Genomic DNA, 19,640 nt, shown 5'->3' with positions numbered 1-19,640 from the left:
TCTACGTCACCGCGTTCAGAACGATTGGATTATTCCGACAACTTTGTGCGACCACGTGTATGCAAGACAAGTTTGAGCCAACATTCATCGGAAAAAATCCAATGGATTTTGTTGTCGAAATGTCCAACCGTGTGTACAGGGCATAATGCAATGAAACACTGTGATCTGTGCACATTTCCCACACCACATTGCCCTTGAGATCTGCTGTGTGTGTCAATACAAAGTTACTGACACCCCAAACGCAGGTCCCAAAAGCAGTGTGGTTGCCTGCACCGAATTGCACTGGATCATATGTTACAAAACGACCATGTGATCCAGTTCAGCGCCGCTCCAAAAAAGGTGCGTTTGAGCATTTGACTCAAAATAATTGGGCTCAGATCAAACCACACTGAACGCCTGTGAATTACACAAGAATGTGGTGTGGTTCCTGTGTGATTCAAATGCGGTGCACAATGTGAACTGAGGCTTACTGGTGTTATGTACGAGCATTTAAAGGGGATGTGAACCCACTGATTACCCAGATTAAACTAAAGGCACAATCAGGGCCGTCTTTAATATAGATTGGGCCCTGGGCAAAATTTTTCTTGGCCCCACCCCCCCCATGCAATTTCCCTCTCCACCTACTCTGAGACATACAATAAATAGCAGCTAGACCTAAAATCAGTTTTCTGTATCAGATCAGGCAGCAATTGTGATTGGTTGGCAGCAGTTACAGCATATCATTACTGCTTACTGACTAGTTGCAAGAGGTTACAGCACACATTACGGCTCACTGATTAGTTGCTAGAGGTTACAGCACATCACCTCCTCACAGCAGGGGAGCATGATATACATAGGAATGCCACCTTTATTTACATATCAATGCCGCCAGCCGCAGCTATTTACTTAGTATTGTCGCCGCTATTTACATATGAATGCCGGTTATTTATATGTAAACGCAGGGTCTGCAGGTGAGTCACTTGAACACAACAATAGGGCAGAGCTGGGGAGCATTAGTAAAAGCACTTCACACAGATATTAGGACACATCACAGGAATAAAACTTCAAGGGACAAGGGAATTTAAACCTGGATAGTTGGCAAGTATGAGGCAGCTGTTTTGGGCCCCAAAACAATGACAGGGCCCAGGGCAGCTGCCCCTTTTGCCCTGCCTTAAAGACGGCTCTGGGCACAATATAAAGCTGCCCATACATACAGAATAAACCTTCTGCATGTATCCCTACCTTTCCAATCTTAGTCCCTTCAGCGGTAGGAGCCTCGCAAAACTCAGGAATTGGTGGTCAGGTCTCTTTGCTGTCGCTTGGGGGGCAGAGTCATGATGTCACGTGACTCCCCACCCACCTTGACACTCCCTCACCAGGCAGTGTCACGAGGCCGAACCTCACGCCTGGAGAATGGAAAGTGTGTGCAGATCAGTCCTTACTTTGCACACAGTGCAAACAGATCGAGCGCGCTCACGGCCTTCGCCATTGTGCGCATGTCATATATACTCTGCACCGCTTTGACAGCGAATCAGACACACCCTCTGCGCTTATGCTTGTGCATGAGAGAAAGAAATGAGATGTCAATCACAGTATTGGAGGAAGTTTTTTTATCTTAGTAAAAAAGGGCAGGAGAATTGATCAGAGCTGGATTAACTCTTCATGTCAAGAATGGGCACAGATGACTTGACATCCTCTACTGTACCAGGTAGAAGTCTTTATTTTTTTCAGGTTTACATCCACTTTAAGAGGCAGGTGTCTGTTCAGATTTTCACTTATGACTTAAGCCCAAAAAATTATTCCCAGCAAGCAGTACTTAAAGCGGTAGTAAACCCGCTGACATGTTTTTTTGTTTTTTTTCTGACCTGCAAGGGAAAAGTCATAATGAGCTAGTATGCACCGCATACTAGCTCATTATGAAATACTTACCTTAGAATGAGGCCCTGATATCTCCGACGATCCACGCCAAGGGAGCTGACATGTTTCCTCTGCGTGTCTTCCGGGTTTCGCGGCTCCGGTGCTGTGAGTGGCCGCAGCCGTGATATCGTCACTCCCGCGCATGCGCACGGGAGAATTCTTTCCGGCGTCGGCCGGAATTTCAGCCGAGAATCCCCCGTGCGCATGCGCCGCTGCAGTCAGCGGTGCATTGCGAGGGGAATATCTCCTAAACCATACAGGTTTAGGAGATATTTTTTTTTATCTACAGGTAAGCCTTATTATAGGCTTACCTGTAGGTTAAACATATAAAAAAGACTATACAACCACTTTAAATTCAGAAACAGTGATTAAAAAAAATGAAAAGTCTCATCCACCACCGCAGCAGAGTGACTCATAATTCTCAATGTAACAAATGTTTGGTGATTTAAGCGTTCTCATAGTCCTTGGATGCTACCCCCAGCTCTTTAACTTAACCGCTTGCCGACCGCCGCCTGTATATTTACGTTGACAAAATGGCACGAATGCACAAATGGGCGTACCTGTACGTTCCTTTGAATTTGCCGCTGTGCCATCCCGCCACAAGCTCCGTGAGCAGGACAGCGGGTCCCGCGGACTCAATGTCGGCAGGGATACCCGCGATTGTCTCACGGAGAGGAAGAACAGGGAAATGCTGATGTAAACAAGCATTTCCCCATTCTGCGTAGTGACAGGACACTGATCATAGCTCCCTGTAATCGGAAGCGGTGATCAATGATGTGTCCCACGTAGCCCCTCCCCCCCGCAGTTATAATCACTCCCTAGGACACACTTAACCCCCCCAGTCACATTTACACAGTAATCGATGCATTTTTAATCGCACCGATCGCTGTATAAATGTGAATGGTCCCAAAAATGTGTCAAAATTGTCCACTGTGTCCGCATTAATGTCACAGTCACAATAAAAATAGCTGATTGCCACCATTACTAGTAAAAAAAAAAAAATATTAATAAAAATGCCATACATCTATCCCCTATTTTGTAGACCAATCAATATACGCTTATTTCGATTTTTTTACCAGAAATATGTAGAAGAATACATATCGGCCTAAACTGAGGAAAAAAATGTTTTTTTTATATATTTTTTGGGATATTTATTATAGCAAAAATTAAAAAATATTGCGTTTTTTTTTTCAAAATTGTCTCTCTCTTTTTGTTTATAGTGCAAAAAATAAAAACCGCAGCTCTATTTGTTGGAAAAAAAGGACGCCAGTTTTGTTTGGGAGCCATGTTGCACGACCGCGCAATTGTCAGTTAAAGTGACGCAGTGCCGAATCGAAAAAAGTGCTCTGGTCTTTGGCCAGCCAAATGATCCGGGGCTGAAGTGGTTAAAACAGAACTTCACCTAAAAAGGGAAGTTCTGCTTTATTTCCTCCCCGCACTCTCTTGGAAGTTTAAAAAAAAAAAATTTAGGGAGTGGATTTTTATGGAGTGGATACTCCCTAAAAATCAAACACACATGCCTTTTCTATGCAGCCTCAGCTACACTGGACAGAGAATAAATGGGAAGTGCTCTGTGCCAAGCAGCTCACAAACCGAAGCATAGTAAACACAGTTTACTATGCTTCAGTTATTAATAAACAGAGTGAGTGATTGTGTTCACTGTGTTCATTTAGAAAGGAAGGTGCTGGTAAATGACATATTTACTAGCCTCTTCCCTCATTCTTCATCCTGAAACATCCCCCGCAGCAGCTGGCAGGAGAAGAGAAGTAGTAAACCAGCAGCATTGCAGGGTGGGGGTGTGGGGCCAACATAGGGGAAACCCGGGCAGTAAGGGGAATCAGCACTGCATTAAGACAGCTTTCAGACAGCGTCGGCAGGAAAACGCCACTATTTTTTGCGACGTTTTACCGTCAGATTTGCGGCGCATTTTGGCCGCTAGTGGGGGTGCTTTTACCCCACGCTAGTGGCCGAGAAAGGGTTAAAACCTCCCACAATACGCCGCAATAGCTGCGTTTTGCCGGCAGTATAGCCGCCCTGCCCCATTGATTTCAATGGGGAGCAGCGGTGGAGGAGCGGTAAACACACCGCTCGTTGACCGCTCCAAAGAAGCTGCTGGCAGGACTTTTCCTGACGTCCTGCCAGCACAACGCTCCAGTGTAAAAGCTCTCGGGCTTTCACACTGGATACAATAGTGCACGCTCTCGTGTGAAAGGGGTCTTAGTAATTAGGGTGTGCCCATTCACACCTGGCATACCCCCTGTACAAGCCTATGATCACAAGATTCACAAAGTGCAGTAGGGAGCTGACTATGAATCCCAGCCAGCTTCCCACAATATACATGAGGATGTTGGGGACCAGTGATGAACCGGCCCAGGTGAGGACAGCGCTGGATCCCTGTACAGGTAAGTGTCTCTTCATTAAAAGTCAGCAGCTACTTTTTTCTTTTTTCCTAGACCGAAGAACCTATTGAATTTAGTGGCGGTCGGTCCATAAGGGGTGCAGTAATCTTCATGCGCTGCCCCCTAATATTCATGTAAGGGGGGCGGGGGTGGCCCCCACCAAAAAATATACCACCAGATAATAAACACACTTTTGTTTCTTTTACAATCTGACATCATTGTTTGTTTTTTGTTTTATGCAAAGCTTGGAATTCGCCTGCGTACTTCCAGGTAGATCTTTCCGTTATTTCTGCCAGGACGCGATCCCTGCAGGTAGGTGGTGTCTCCGATGTCCCCAGGGTAGTGACCAGTGAATGAAGTGTCAGTGTACACACGCCCCGCACCACCAGGCGGACGGCGAGCCCGGCTCTTGTATGTCCCTATTTGGTGTCCTCCGTCCCTGGCAGAGATCCGAGGCATAGAGAGGGCAGGATCATCTCCCCACCGCCACCCTGTGTGTGATCAGCCGGAGCATAGTCAGCCATGGAGGACATAGGAGAGGAGCCGGGACAGGGGCAAGGAGACCTCCAGGACACCACCAAGATTGACATGTCCCTGGGTAGGAGATCGGGGAATCTATACACCTGTCATTATACTGTATACACAAAACCTACTAATCTCATGGGTGCAGAGTCTGGGGTGTCATTGGCACATACTGGACAATTGTAGGGGCTCATTCACACTTGTATGGAAGATTTGGGGGCTCATTCGCACTTATATGGAAGATTTGGGGGCTCATTCACCAGTATATGGAAGATTTGGGGGCTCATTTGCACTTGTATGGAAGATTTGGGGGCCCATTCACACTTATTTGGAAGCAATTTTTATTTACTTATTTATTTGTTTCTTTAATTTTTAATGGTAAAGTGTCAAACAGGAGCTCTTATGGGAAAAAATTGCTTGATTTTGTAGCCTGCGAGATTTTTTATTATAGAAGCGCCTTAAAAGTGATCTTAGTGCGCTTTCTCATATTTTTTCACATTCTCCTATTGAAGTCCATTGAGCCAAAAATGCCCCATTCTTCTTCAAGACTTATGCCCTGTACACACGGTCAGAAATTCCAATGGAAAAAGTCAGATCGGCTTATGTTGTCGGAAAATCCGATCGTGTGTGGGCTCTATCGGACTTTTTCCGTCAGAATTTCCGACGGGAAAAGTTTGAGAGCTGGATCTAAAATTTTCCAACAACAAAATCCGATCTGACTTTTTCCGATCGCGTGTAGAGAATTCCGACGGACAAAGTGCCACGCATGCTCAGAATAAATTATGAGACGAAAGCTATTACGAAAGCTGACTACTGGTCCGACCATGTGTAAGTGATGTCACGTGTTGTGTATTTCTATTGTATTTTCCAACGACAACTGTACTGATTAAATTGTACAAATCATATAATCAGGTAACATACGAAAAAAAAAATCTGTGTTTGACCGATCAGATAAGATCGGACAAACTGTCGTATTCGGCTCTCGAAGGCTCTGTACTAACAATCTGATTATCGTACGGTCGCTTCAAAATCTGTATTTTTCGTTCGATTTTTGGATTGTGTGTAGGGGCCATTAGTGTCAGGGCCGTCTTTAATATTGATTGGATCCTGGGCAAAACTCTTCTTGCCCCCCCCCCCCATACAGTTTTCCTCTCCACCTGCTCTGAGACATACAATAAATAGCAGCTAGACTCAAAATCAGTTTACTGAATCAGATCAGGCAGCTATTGCGATTGGTTGCCAGAGGTTACAGTGTATCATTACTGCTCACTGACTGGTTGCTAGAGGTTACAGTGTATCATTATCGCTCACTGACTGGTTGCTAGAGGTTACAGCACACATTACGGTTCACTGATTAGTAGCTAGTGGTTACAGCACATGATTTCTGCTTGTTGGTAGGTTGCTAGAGATTACTGTGGTTATGACCTCAGGGGGGCATGATATACATATGAATGCCGCCGGCCGCCACTATTTACATATGAATGCTGTCGCTATTTACATATGAATGCTGGTAATTGGCATGTAAACACAGGGTCGGCAGGTGAGTCACCTGTACACAACAATAGGGCAGAGCTGGGCAGCATTAGTAGCAGCACTTCACACTGAGATATTGTAACACAGCACGGGACTAAAACCTCAAGGGATGAGGGAATTTAAACCAGGATTGTTGGCAAGTATGAGGCAGCTGTTTTGGGCCCCACAAAAATGACAAGGCCCAGGGCAGCTGCCCCTTTTGCCCTGCCTTAAAAACGGCCCTGATTAGTGTAGGGTAAAAAGAGAGGTGTTGGCTGTTTTGTAGACTTATGGAAATTATTATTATTATACGCTATTTATATAGCGCCAATTTGCGCAGTGCTTTACAACATGAGGGCAGACAGTACAGTTACAATACAATTCAATAAAGGAGGATCTAGAGGACCCTGCTCCTTAGAGCTTACAATCTAAAAGAAATGTTGGCTGTCTGGCGCTCAACCTGATACTCTAGCTAACTATAGATACTCTAGTAAAACAGTTCACGATGCTTCAGTTATGAATGGACGGGAGCGATCGATACCACACTTACACTTTATTTTTAACTGGTAATCAGATGGGAAGCTAGGAGGGGGTGACGTTTTGCTTGGACATGGGCTGTAAAGGTAGGCACCAAAAGATGCTTGCATAACCTTCTTTTCTAACAAGTCCTCCACTGCGTACCCAAACCCCTAAACACAACATGATCGATATGCAAACAGCAATTTCCAGCTCTGGCACACACCCATTTCTGACATATAAGGGGGTCTGCACATATGAGTGGAGCATGTCATTGTCCCGAATTAGAGCTGAAAGTCTCTGTTTACATAGAGGTGTTTGTCTTCCAGTCTGAGTGCTGCTACTGCATGTAGAGAATAACAGAAGAAGCTATCCAAACAAATTCACATTTATCACAAGTATTTGTAAAAACAGATTTATTCGTTTTTAAGGAAAGCATAGCTGCAATAAATGATGCCTTTCTGTTTATCTGCCTGGGATTTAAGTGATTGTAAACTTGATTTTTTTGTTTTTTAAAAAACAAACAGGCTTATACTTACCTGCTCCCGAGCCTCCTCTTCCAGGGTCCCCCACTCCTGGCTCTTCCTCTTCTTAGTATGCCACCATAGGAAGTCGCTCCTTATCATGGCACACCTGCAGGCTCAATCCAAAGCCTCGCTGCCTGTATCCAAAAACACAGATAGCTTGGCTCGGTTTCGCTCCCAGCTCCCTCATCACTGGATTTTATTGACAGCAGCAGGAGCCAATGACGTCTGCTGCTTCAGCAAAGCCTGTGAGACCAGGAAGGGAAAGGAGAGAGCCACTGCAGACACAGCACTGGATCGAATGAGGACTTAGGTAAGTATAAGGGGTAGTGGGGGGGCAAGACTTTTACCTAAACATTTTTTACCTTAATGCAGGGAATACTTTAACCCCTTCATGCCAGCACCTCCCGGCCCCGTAAGAGGTTTCTGAGGTGGGGGCGGGGTTTCTGATCATGTGACCGCCGTGATTGGCTGTCACAGCGGTCACATGATCGGCTTTCCGTTAGCTGCCAGGAGCGTACAGGGTGCGCGCTCTCAGCACAGCTCTATTTACATTCAGGTACGCATATATGCAGTCGCTCAGCGTTAAAGCGGGAGTCCACCGGGACTCCGCGTTTTTTTTTTTTTTTTAAAAGCCAGCAGCTACAAATACTGCAGCTGCTGACTTTTAAATAGTGACACTTACCTGTCCAGCGCGCCCACGATGTCGGCACCCGAAGCCGATCGCTCGCTCGTCTATCGGGTCCTGCTGCCGCCATCTTGGGTATGGGAATCAGGAAATGGAGCCTTTCGGCTTCATTTCCCGGTTCCCTACTGCGCATGCACGAGCCGCGCGGCGCAATCCGGACGGTCCCCGCTGCCTCTGGGAGCTGTGTGTTTCCCAGCAGGCAGCGGGGCACTTGCTGAAGGGGGCGGGCGCTTGCGGAAAGGGGCGTAACGTACGCCCCTTTCCGCAGAGAGCTAGCCCGTAACTGCACCCCCCTCCCCCCTGAAAGGTGCCGATTGTGGCGCCGGAGGGGGGGGGGGATTCCGATGAGCGGAGGTCCATTTTAGGGTGGACCTCCGCTTTAAGGCCCACGTGCAGAGAGGCCACATATATGCTTTCGCCCAGCATAAAGAGGTTAAAGAGGAAGTAAACCCCTTCAAACCACTTTGACCTACAGGTAAGCCTAGATTAAGGCTTACCTGTAGGTCCAAGCAATATCTCCTAAACCTATATGGTTTAGGAGATATTTGCCCGAAAATGGGCACCGCTGTCTACGGCGCATGCGCCGTAGACAGCGGCGCGCAGGCGCACTAAATGCGGCAAGTTAAAGAATGGATTTGCCTAATTTGTCGACTCCCGTGCGCATGCGCGGGAGTGACGTCATCGCGGCTTTCCCGAATGGCAGCGGCGGAGCTGCGAGACGCGACTCCCGTGCGCATGCGCGGGAGTGACGTCATCGCGGCTTCGCCGCTGTCATTGGTCGGAGCTGCGAGACGCCACCAGCAAGATGGATGCGGCGGACTACAGGGATCAGCGGCGACTTCGCTGGCTCCTGTGTCAGGTAAGTGACACATAATGAGCTACTATGCGATGCATAGTAGTCCATTATGCTTTACCTTTGCAGGGAAAAAAAGAGGAAGTAAACCCATCAGGGTTTACTTCCTCTTTAATCACTGCTGGGTTTTTTATTTTTTTACAAAAAACAAAAAGACCAAACATTTTGAAAAAAAAAATTTTTTTACTTAGTTTCTGTCAGTAAATTTTGTAACTAAGTAATTTTTCTCCTTCACTGATGTGCACTGATAAGGCAGCACTGATGGGCACTGATAGGCTGAACTGGTGGGCATTGATGAGGTGGCACTTGTGGTCACTGATGAGGCGGTACTTACAGTATGGGCACTGATTGGGTGGCACTGATGAGGAGGCACTAATATGCCGCACTTATGGGCACTGATAGGTGGCACTGATATGTGGCACTGATAGGCATCACTGATGGGCACTGTTAGGTGGCACTGGTGGGCACTGATAGGCGGCAATGGTGGGCACTGATAGGTGGCACTGGTGGGCACTGATGGGCACTGATAGGCAGCACTGATAGGCGTTAGTGATGGGCATTGATGGAGAGCACTGATAGCCAGCACTGACTGGCATCGCTAATGGGAACTGATTGGTGGCACTTGTGGGCAGTGGTGGGCACTGATTGCTGCAACTGGTGGGCGCTGATTGTTGGCACTGGTGGGCACACTGTTAGCACTATATTGCAATAAGGGTACTGATGATCAGTGCCCTGATTACATGTGTAGATGTCCCCCTGCGTGGAGATGCCGCTGATCGGTTCTCCTCGCCACACACTCTGTCATTCTGAGATGAGGAGTGCTGATTACCTGCATCTCCTTGTTTACATCTGACCGGCTGTGATTGGACACAGCCGATCACATGGTTAAAGAGATACAGAGATTACAGATATCGGGGGTGCGTTGTGTCCTAGTGGGCATGCCATGCGGCCATATGACGTCGTCCCAGAACGAGAGCCGCACCCACCGCCTCGCTGTCATTTGACGGTGGGGCGGGCAGCAACTAGATAAAGAATAGGTGCACCCTAAGGCCCCTTTCACACAGGCTGTCAGTTTTTCAGGCAGACCTGATCAGAGGCTCCATTCAGCTTTATGGAGTGGCGGATGTCAGCGGTGACATGTCCGCTGGGACCAGCTGCTATCCGATATGATCCAATCCTGTCCGCCAAATCCAGACGAATGGAGACCCTATTTTTCATCAGTGGCACTTTGGCTTCTTAGACAGAATTGTGCTTGACAATGAACAAGACCTGGAATCTCTGAGCAAACCTCTGGGGCTTAGAGTGCTGCAGTAGCTGACATGTCACTCTTTGCTTTAATTTTCTTTTTCCAGTTCTTCTACTGAGTGCAGCCAGTGACTAAACAAATGTTAGGGATGTAGTATGAAGTTCTCTTTTTGGCATCGGCTAGTCTGACCGTGAAGGATTATTTTTAGCATGAGATGAGTCAACAGAAGGAAACATATTTTAGACCGATGACTGTTCAGGCCTTCATATGTTTTCCATGTGACTGTAATGTTGAGACCCTGAGGCCTACAAGCTGATCCAAACACTGAAGAGCAAACTCAGGCAACAAGTAAAATGAATTACTGAAGCTACTAAAACTATCCAGGAAACATTAGTGCTAAAGTCAGAATGTCTTCTCAAATGTTCACTAAAGATGAACTCTAGGAATTCAGCTACTTTGTCTACTTGGCGACCAGCGACGTACAGGTATGTTGCTGCACTTCAAGTGGTTATACCAGGATGATGCCTGCAGGGCCGACAGTTGGCTCTCTTGTAAAAAAAAAAAAAAACAATCCTAGCTGCTAACTAGCCTCTAGATTTGTTTTGCAAGCAGCGAAAGGGGACATCCTCCCTACCGCCACCTTCCGCTGCTTCATTGGGTGGTTCCTTACCACCGACCAGCCAGCGCTTCCGGCAGCTGATCATAGAGATGAACAATGACCGGAAACCGCTTTGTTCATCTCTATGGTACTGTATAGGAAACTGGAAGCGATGACCTTAGGACCTTACATCATTTACGGTTTCCTTGGATGTAAACTATGCCATTTTCCAAAATGAAAAGCATTTGATCACACTGATCTTGGGTTGATCAAATGCTTTTAAGTACAGAAAAGGGACCTAGGGTCTTATAGACCCCAGATCTATCCATAAAGCGTATCTGTCACATGTTTCGATTTCTTGTGGCAGCAATAAAAGGGATAAAAAAATTAAAGCAACAGGGTAAAAATAAAAAAATTATAAATAATAATAAAAAAATCCCCTGCCCCTCCCTGTGTTTGTGCGCAAAGGCAAATGCATGTGTTGGTCCCACATGCGTGGAAACAACAATCGTCCAACACGTGTAAGATATCATCGCAAACGTCAGATCATGGGCAGTCATTTTTAGCAGCAGAACTCCTGTGGAAATCTAAAGTGGTAACCTGTAAAGGTTTTTCAAACTTCAGCTATGGATAGTATGTCTTTTGTCTGTGGCACTGGCATGCACAATTTTAAAATGTGACATGTTTGGTATCTATTTACTCAGTATAACATCATTTATTATATTTTACCAAAAAATTGGGTTATGTATTTAGTTTTTTTGCATTAAAATTAAAAAGAAAAATTGCATTTGAAAAACCATTGGGCAAATACTCATCAATTTATTCTCTAGGGCCTCTGCTTTAAACAAATTTATAATGTTTGGTTTTTAAGAAAACTCCCAGCAAAAAATACTGATTGTTACATGTAAACAAAAGTGCTAGAAAAGTCCTTGGAGGTCAAGTGGTTATAAAATGTGCTAGCATACTATGAATTAAGTCCAGTGAGGTGCATACCACCTTGTGAGCTTATTTCTTTAATTTTCATCTGAAAGTTTTATGTAATTCTGGGTTTAAATCTATTGTACACTCTGGGGCACTGAGAGGGAAGACTCTGCTTTCTCATACACAGCATCACTGCCCACCCTTCCCTTCCGCTGCCCCTTTAGAGAAGCCTTTGTATTTTGTTAATGAGTTCACATAACAGAAAACACTTTGTGAATGGACAGCAGGAAGGTAAGGGTGGGCACAGCGGCTGCTGGAGCTGGGACCAGAGGATCAGGTGTCAGAATTGCAGAAGTTTAACAAGAGCTATGCTCCTGATGCTCCAAAAAAATTTAAATTGTAAACTATAGAGATGAGTCCATGAGGTGGCATGCATCTCTTTTGACTTAATTGATTTTCATAAGTAGCTGAATTCCTGGAGTTCAGCTATAAAGAGAATCAGTCACCAGTGGGCTTTTATAATAATCTGAATCTTCATACTTGATGTGTTTAATATTATTCAAGGATTATTCAATTTTTTTTTATTATTTGCTTATATGCTTTCCCTGTCAGAAATGTTTTGCCTACTTGAGCTCAGTGCTAATAATGGATACTGGAAAAACACATAGGCGCTGTCAGTATTCCATTAAAGTGAACTTTTGCTCAAACTGTGCATACTAAAGTATTTACATATTCTGAACAAGTCATGAAAGCATTTTCCATCATTCACCTCTGTATCTATAAGCATTGTGGAGATACTCACCTTCAAAGTTCACAACAGAAGCATAGAAAGCTTAGCTCTTTCCTTACCACTTTCTTTTGTAACAGAATCTTGGCAGGCTATCGCCGCCCTAATGTAAGCACACTGCATGTGTTTCTAAGTTGTTAAACTTCGAGTTTAGAGCAGACTTTCCAGGGTGGGTTTTATTTAAATCAAGTTGATTTAAATCACAATTTAACCACTGAAGCCCCGGACCAATTTGCAGCCAAAGAACCAGGCCCCTTTTTGCGATTTGGCACTGTGTCGCATTAACTGACAATTGCGCGGTCGTGCGACGTGGCTCCCAAACAAAATTGGCGTCCTTTTTTTCCCACAAATAGAGCTTTCTTTTGGTGGTATTTGATCACCTCTGCGGTTTTTATTTTTTGCGCTATAAACAAAAATAGAGCGACAATTTTGAAAAAGATGCAATATTTTTTTTCATTTTTGCTATAATAAATATCCCCCAAAAATATATAAAAAAAACATTTTTTTCCTCAGTTTAGGCCGATACATATTCTTCTACATATTTTTGGTAAAAAAAATCGCAATTAACAATTATTGATTGGTTTGCGCAAAAGTTCTAGTGTTTACAAAATAGGGGATAGTTTTATAGCATTTTTATCAATATTTTTTTTTTACTAGTAATGGCGGCGATCAGCGATTTTTATTGGGACTGCGACATTATGGCAGACACATCGGACATTTTTGACACATTCTTGGGACCATTGTCATTTATACAGCAATCAGTGCTATTTAAATGCACTGATTCCTGTGTAAATGCCACTGGCAGTGAAGAAGTTAACCACTAGGGGGCAGTGTAGGGGTTATGTGTGACGTTATGTGTTTTTTTATTGTAGGGGGGCGTGGCCTGGCATGTGACATCACTGATCATCTTTCCCTATAAAATGGAACAGACAATCGGTGACATCCACAGTAGGAAGCACAGGGAGAGGTTTGTTTACACAAACCTCTCCTCATTCTTCAGCTCTGTGACTCGATCTCGGGACACCAGCGGCGATCGGGTCCGCTGGTCCCGCGGCCACGGTCACGGAGCACAGGACCAGGTCAGGAGCGTGCTGCCAGCGGAGCGCTCCTGACCCATGGCTGGGAACTTAAAGAGCCACGTACAGGTATGTGATTGTGCCCAGCCATGCCATTCTGCCAGTGCATATCGGCGTGAGGTGGTCCTTAAGTGGTTAAATAATGATTTAAATCACTAGTAAGAAGGCTTTATTTAAATCAACTTGATTTAAATCATCATTTTTAAAGAGCAACTGTCATCTCTGTCCCACAGCGGCTCCTCCTCTGACCTGCTGCTGACTCACCAACAGTCCCATTCACTTTAATGGGGTGGCTGGTGATGCGGCAGTGACACAACAGTATGCTTTTTTAAAGCCAAAAACCCCCAGCCAAAAATAACAGCCTATGTTTGCATGGACACATAGGAAAATTTGATGGGGAGTTTATTGACTGTAAAAAAAAAAACATCTGAAGTCAAAAACAGCTGCTGTAAAAATGTCCAAAAACGTCCAGTGTGCATGAGCCCAAAATATAAGGACTCATTCTTGTTGGTAGATAGAATCTTTAATATTTGCAAACAAAATGAAGGTTTCCTATTTAGAATAAAAAGCTGTCAGGTTAGTAAAACAGCGATATCAGATCCGATTCAATCAGTTTGTAGTGTACATAGATCTGGAAAACAATGGGATAAAGGAATATTCCTGAACTTTGTTTTAGCTCATGGTTACTGCGAAATTGTGTGAATGCATCAAAGCAGTGCATGTTATCTCATCTTGCAGAGCTTGGATTCATTAAATGAGTTTACCAAAAATGAAATATTGCAGAATATACAGCCTCACGATATATAGCCAAGCTCAATTTTACGCTGAATAAACGAATATATTATTGTATCTTAAATAGTGAACGATCTTTAGATTTTTACTTCTAAAAGCATTTTATTAAAATACATTTTGATAAAAATCGTAAAACTCTGATTTAAATTAAAAGAATCAGATTTAAATAAATAAAAAAATCAATAAAGAAAAAAAATCATTCGTTTTTATCCACTCTGAGTCTTTCTCAACCATGGCTCTATTAACCGCATGCCGACCAGCACAAATCGCCGTTATGCTACGTCGGTAGCATAAATGGCCACTAGGGGGCGCGTACGGCCCCTCCACTTGCTCCCCGAGCCGATGCCATTGTCCTGCGGTCTCGATCGCCTCTGGGCTCCCACGATCGCTTGGGGCACACGGAGAAGCGGGAGCTGTGTGTGTAAACACACAGTTTCCAGTTCTCTGAGCAGTGAACTGACAGATTGTCTGTTCATACTGAGTATGAACAGCAATCTGCTAGTTTCCCTGCACAGTCCCATCCCCCCTTCAGTTAGAACACAAAGTAGGATACATATTAACCCCTTCACTGCCCCTAGTGTTAACCCCTTCACTGCCAGTGACATTTTTACAGTAAACAATGCAATTTTAATCGCACTGATCGCTGTATTAATGCCAATGGTCCCAAAAATGTGTCAAAATTGTCTGATGTATCTCCCATAATGTTGCAGTCACAATAAAAATCTCTGATCGCCGCCATTACTAGTTTAAATTTTTTTTTTTATAAAAATGCCATAAAACTAACCCCTATTTTGTAGATGCTATAACTTTTGTGCAAACCAATCAATATACGTTTATTGCGATTTTTTTTTTTTTTTTTTTTTTTTTTTTTTACCAAAAATATGTAGAAGATTACGTATCGGCCCAAACTGAGGAAAAAAATATTTTTAATATATTTTTTGGGGATATTTATTATAGCAAAAAGTTAAAAATAATGCGTTTTTTTTTCAAAATTGTCCCTCTTTTTTTGATTATAGCACAAAAAATAAAAACCGCAGAGGTGATCAAATACCACCAAAAGAAAGCTCTATTTGTGGGAAAAAAAGGATGTCAATTTTGTTTGGGAGCCACGTCACATGACCACGCAATTGTCAGTTAAAGAAACGCAGTGCCGAATCGCAAAAAGTGGTCTGGCCTTTGGCCAGCCAAATGGTTTGGGGCTTAAATGTTTAAACCATTAAACCTCCAAAGGATGCAAGATCAACAAAAGTCTATTTTTCAATCGACTTTTCTTGAAGGAGCCAAGTGCAAAATTGTTGGCTGAACAGCGTTTGCATCTAATTAGATACAGATTCTGTTTGGGCATTTTGGTATCTGGTGCTGCAGTACCTCTCAGCACGAGATTTTTCCATCCATGCTTTTTAACACGGATGGAGGAATCTGTTATATCTCTTTCAAACAGCCTGCAGGCTTAGCTCAGGGTGAAGACAAGTTTCTTGGGATCATTGACCGAAATAGGAACTGATTCCTTCTTGACTTTCTTGGTCTTTAGGCCCCTTTTACACGGGACGGATCCGTAATGATCTGCCCCATGATGATCCGCTTGCTCAGCGGGGATCGCTCTGTTTATCCCCGCTGAGCCGGCGGATGACAGGGTGGTTCCGGCACACTGTGCAGGGACCGCCCTGTCAGCTCTCCCCTCTCCCCTATGGGGAACCGTCTGTCCGTGTTCATCCGATCAGCTCTGCAGACGGATAGAAAAATACGATTTTCCTCCGTCTGCAGAATCGGACAATAGCGGAGACAGACGATATCCCATAGGAATGCTTGTATGTCCGTATTTCATCCGCAAACAGATGGATGAAATACGGACATATGTTCCGCATGTGTGAAAGGGGCCTTAGAAATGAAAACAAGTTCAATAACTGAATAAAAAGTACATGAAAGTGATAGTTGCTTGGCTGTCTTGTAGAGCTGTACAATTAATTGTTAAAAAATCGTGATCTCGATTCAACCCGACGATCTCTATTGCACAGTTTGCCGATTCTTCATATAACAAGTGGAGAGACTTATCTGCTCACTCAAAGAAAACATTTGGGCAGTCTGCCAAGTGTTTAAAATGAAACATTGAAATGAAATTCCTTCTTATGCCCTGTACACACGGTCGGACTTTCCGACATCAAAATCCATCTGACGGATTTTGGCCTAAACTTGTTTAGCATACACACGGTCGCACAAGGTTGTCGGAAAATCCAATCGTTCAGAAAGCGGTGACGTACAACACGTACGACGGAACTATAAAGAGACCAGTAGCCAATAGCTTTCGTCTTGCAAATTATTCTAAGCATGCGAGGCAATTTGTCCGTCGGAATTGTCTACACACGATCAGAATTTAAACGGTTGGATTTTGTTGTCGGAAAATTTTAGATCCTGCCCTCAAACTTTGTCTAAATATTTTTTTTCAGAAACTTGTTTCTTAAGGTAAAATCAATTTTTTTTTGCTAGAAAATTACTTGCAATCCCCAAACATTATATCTATTTTAACAGAGACCCTAGGGAATAAAAAGTAAATTGCTGCAATATTCACACTGTATTTGCCCAGCGTTTTTTTTAACGCAATTTTTGGGGAAAAAATACAGTTCAATGAATAAAAAAAAAAGAAACAGTAAAGTTATCCCAATTTTTTTTTTGTTTTAATTTGAATGATGATGTTATGCCGTGAGAATCGTGAGAAAATGGTGATCTATCTTCTAAGCAAAAAAATTGTGATTCTCATTTTAGCCAGAATAGCGCAGTTCTACTTCCTTGATGATTTAGTGGTTTTGTGTCACCAACTGGTGCATGGACAGATTTCTGCAAAGAATTGAAGACTGGGAGAGCCAGGCAACTAGCATTTACAGAAGGAAGCCAGCGATTGCAGCCTCCACAGTTGGCTCATGACAGGTTATAGTATACGTTGTATCTTCCATAGCTGCACCACAAACTGTTTACAGCATATTTATAAATAGGTCCGGCATTGTTCAGTCTGTGCGTGCCTGGTTATGATACATAATCCATGGCTGCCTAATGTTTGCACAATCAGTCACACTCCAGCTGTCATTTTGTAGTGCAGTTTAGGTTAATGCAGGGAGAACAGGCACTGGACCTCCCCAGGTTTAGGCCTCATGCACACTGCTTTATTGTAAATGCTGTTTATCCTGACCGGAGAAAATCAACATAATAAATGCAATAAACTCACCTAAAGCTGCATTATTTCAAATGAGTTTAGGCGAGGTTATCAGAGTTTATCTGAGTTTAGCAGTGTTTGGGGTTTGGGAGTTTATTTCATTGTCCAGAATTTTCATTTATATTGCTATTGAAATAAATAAACACAGAATTGCTAAACATGTCTAGCATTTATGCGCATTTAGGATCCATGCACACTGGAGCTCATAAACGGCCATTCTGAATGTCTGGTATGTATTTTAAGGGGAACCCCCTTCGCCGAAAAAATGGTGTGGGGGTCCACCCACAATCCATACCAAACCCTTATCTGAGCACGCAGCCCGGCCGGTCAGGAAAGGGGGTGGGGACAAGCGAGCGCCCCCCCCCCTCCTGAACCGTACCGGGCCACATGCCCTCAACATGGGAGGGTGGTGCTTCGGGCGGGGTAGCACTGCGCGCCACCACCCCAAGGGACCTTGTCCCCATGTTGATGACGACAAGGGCCTCTTCCCGACAACCCTGGCCTTTGGTTGTCGGGGTCTGCGGGCAGGGGGTTTATCGAAATCTGGGAGCCCCAGATAAGATTTTAATAAGGGGGCCCACAGATCCCTGCCCCCCACCCTATGTGAATGAGTATGGGGTACACCGTACCCCTACTCATTCACCTGGAAAAAAAGTGTCAAAAATAAAACACACTACACGGGTTTTTAAAGTAATTTATTAGGCAGGTCCAGGGGGCTCTTTTGACTTCGGGGGTCTCTACCTTCTTCTCCGCTCTCTCCAGCCTCTTCTCCCGCTCTCCAGTATCTTCTGCCGGGCTCCTCCGCTATCTTCTGCTCTTTTGCTGCTCTTTTACTAGCATTGGCCCGGTCTTCTCCGTCATCTTCTTCCCTCCAGTCTTCTTCCGATGTTGACACAGCGCTCTCTCCCGCTGTAATGCCGGGTGTGCGGTGCGCAATGACTTATATTGGTATGGGGCGTGGTCACCGGGTGATGTCATCCAGGGACCCTGCCCCCTTATGGTGTCACCGTCCCATCATGCCTCGGGTTGTGATGTCATAAGGGGGTGGGGTCTCCAGAATATTAAAGGGGGCTCCTAGATTCCGATAAGCCCCCCCGCCCGTAGACCCCGACAACCAAAGGCCAGGGTTGTTGGGAAGAGGCCCTTGTCCTCATCAACATGGGCACAAAGTGCTTTATGGTGGGGGGCGCAGTGCCCCCCTTCCCCGAAGCACTTAGCCCCCATGTTGAGGGCATGCGGCCTGGTATGGTTCAGGAGGGGGGCTGATCGCTTGTCCCCAACCTTTTTCCTGACCGCCGGGCTGCGTGCTTGGATAAGGGTTTGGTATGGATTTTGGGGGGACCCCCATGCCGTTTTTTGGCGAAGGGAGTTCCCCTTAAAACCCATACCAAATCGAAGGTCCTGGTATATCTGAGGGGGGAACCCCTACGCCAATTATTTTTTTTTATTATTTTTGGCAGGGGGTTCCCCTTCAGCCTCAGCACATAAGTTGCACTGCCAATTAGGATCATGATGATCCGACTTCTGGTGTGACTTCTATTCAAATCAATGGGCTCCCATAGGGAACCATCGATTTTGAATAGAGGCAGAGAAACGCTGAACGAGGCTTAATGCTTTTTTTACAGCGTTAACCCTCGTTTAACACCTTTTACCGGTGTCTGGCATTTCCAGTACTGCTCTTGAACACGATTTTATGGTGTTCAGAAAATTGTTTTACTGTTTGCTATAATAAATATCCCCCAAAAATATATAAAAAAACGAATTTCTTTCTCAGTTTAGGCCGATATGTATTCTTCTACAAATGTTTGATAAAAAAAAAATCCCAATAAGCCTATATTGATTGGTTTGCACAAAAGTTGTAGTGTCTGCAAAATATGGGATAGATGTATGGCATTTTTATTATCATCTTTTTTTTATTAGTAATGGCGGAAATATATGATTTTTATCGTGACTGTGACATTATGGCGGACACATCAGACACTTTTGACACTATTTTGGGACCATTGTCATTTATACAGCGATCAGTGCTATAAGAATGCACTGATTACTGTGTAAATGTCACTGGCAGGGAAGGGGTTAAACGCTGTTGGTGACCAAGGAGTTAA

At 44.4% G+C, this 19,640-nt stretch overlaps 1 protein-coding gene across 2 annotated transcripts in view; it reads left to right on the top strand.

Annotated features, from left to right (window-relative positions):
- Window positions 1–4,705: 4,705 nt before the first annotated feature.
- LOC143924125 (UAP56-interacting factor-like) overlaps window positions 4,706–19,640 on the top strand; it is an 87,215-nt gene continuing 72,280 nt past the window's right edge. Inside the window, exon 1 of one of the 2 annotated variants that reach the window (XM_077448316.1) lies at window positions 4,706–4,893. In XM_077448316.1, the coding sequence (XP_077304442.1) occupies window positions 4,818–4,893 (76 nt within the window). In that variant the 5' untranslated portion in view covers window positions 4,706–4,817. The remainder of the gene's footprint in view (window positions 4,894–19,640) is intronic. The other variant, XM_077448228.1, reaches the window with a different exon arrangement.

This window comes from Lithobates pipiens, unplaced genomic scaffold (assembly GCF_037356315.1).
Source record: "Lithobates pipiens isolate NorthernLeopardFrog02 unplaced genomic scaffold, aLitPip1_a1.2 Scaffold_1, whole genome shotgun sequence".
NCBI lineage: Eukaryota > Metazoa > Chordata > Amphibia > Anura > Ranidae > Lithobates > Lithobates pipiens.
This window is presented reverse-complemented; position numbering and strand designations above follow the sequence as displayed.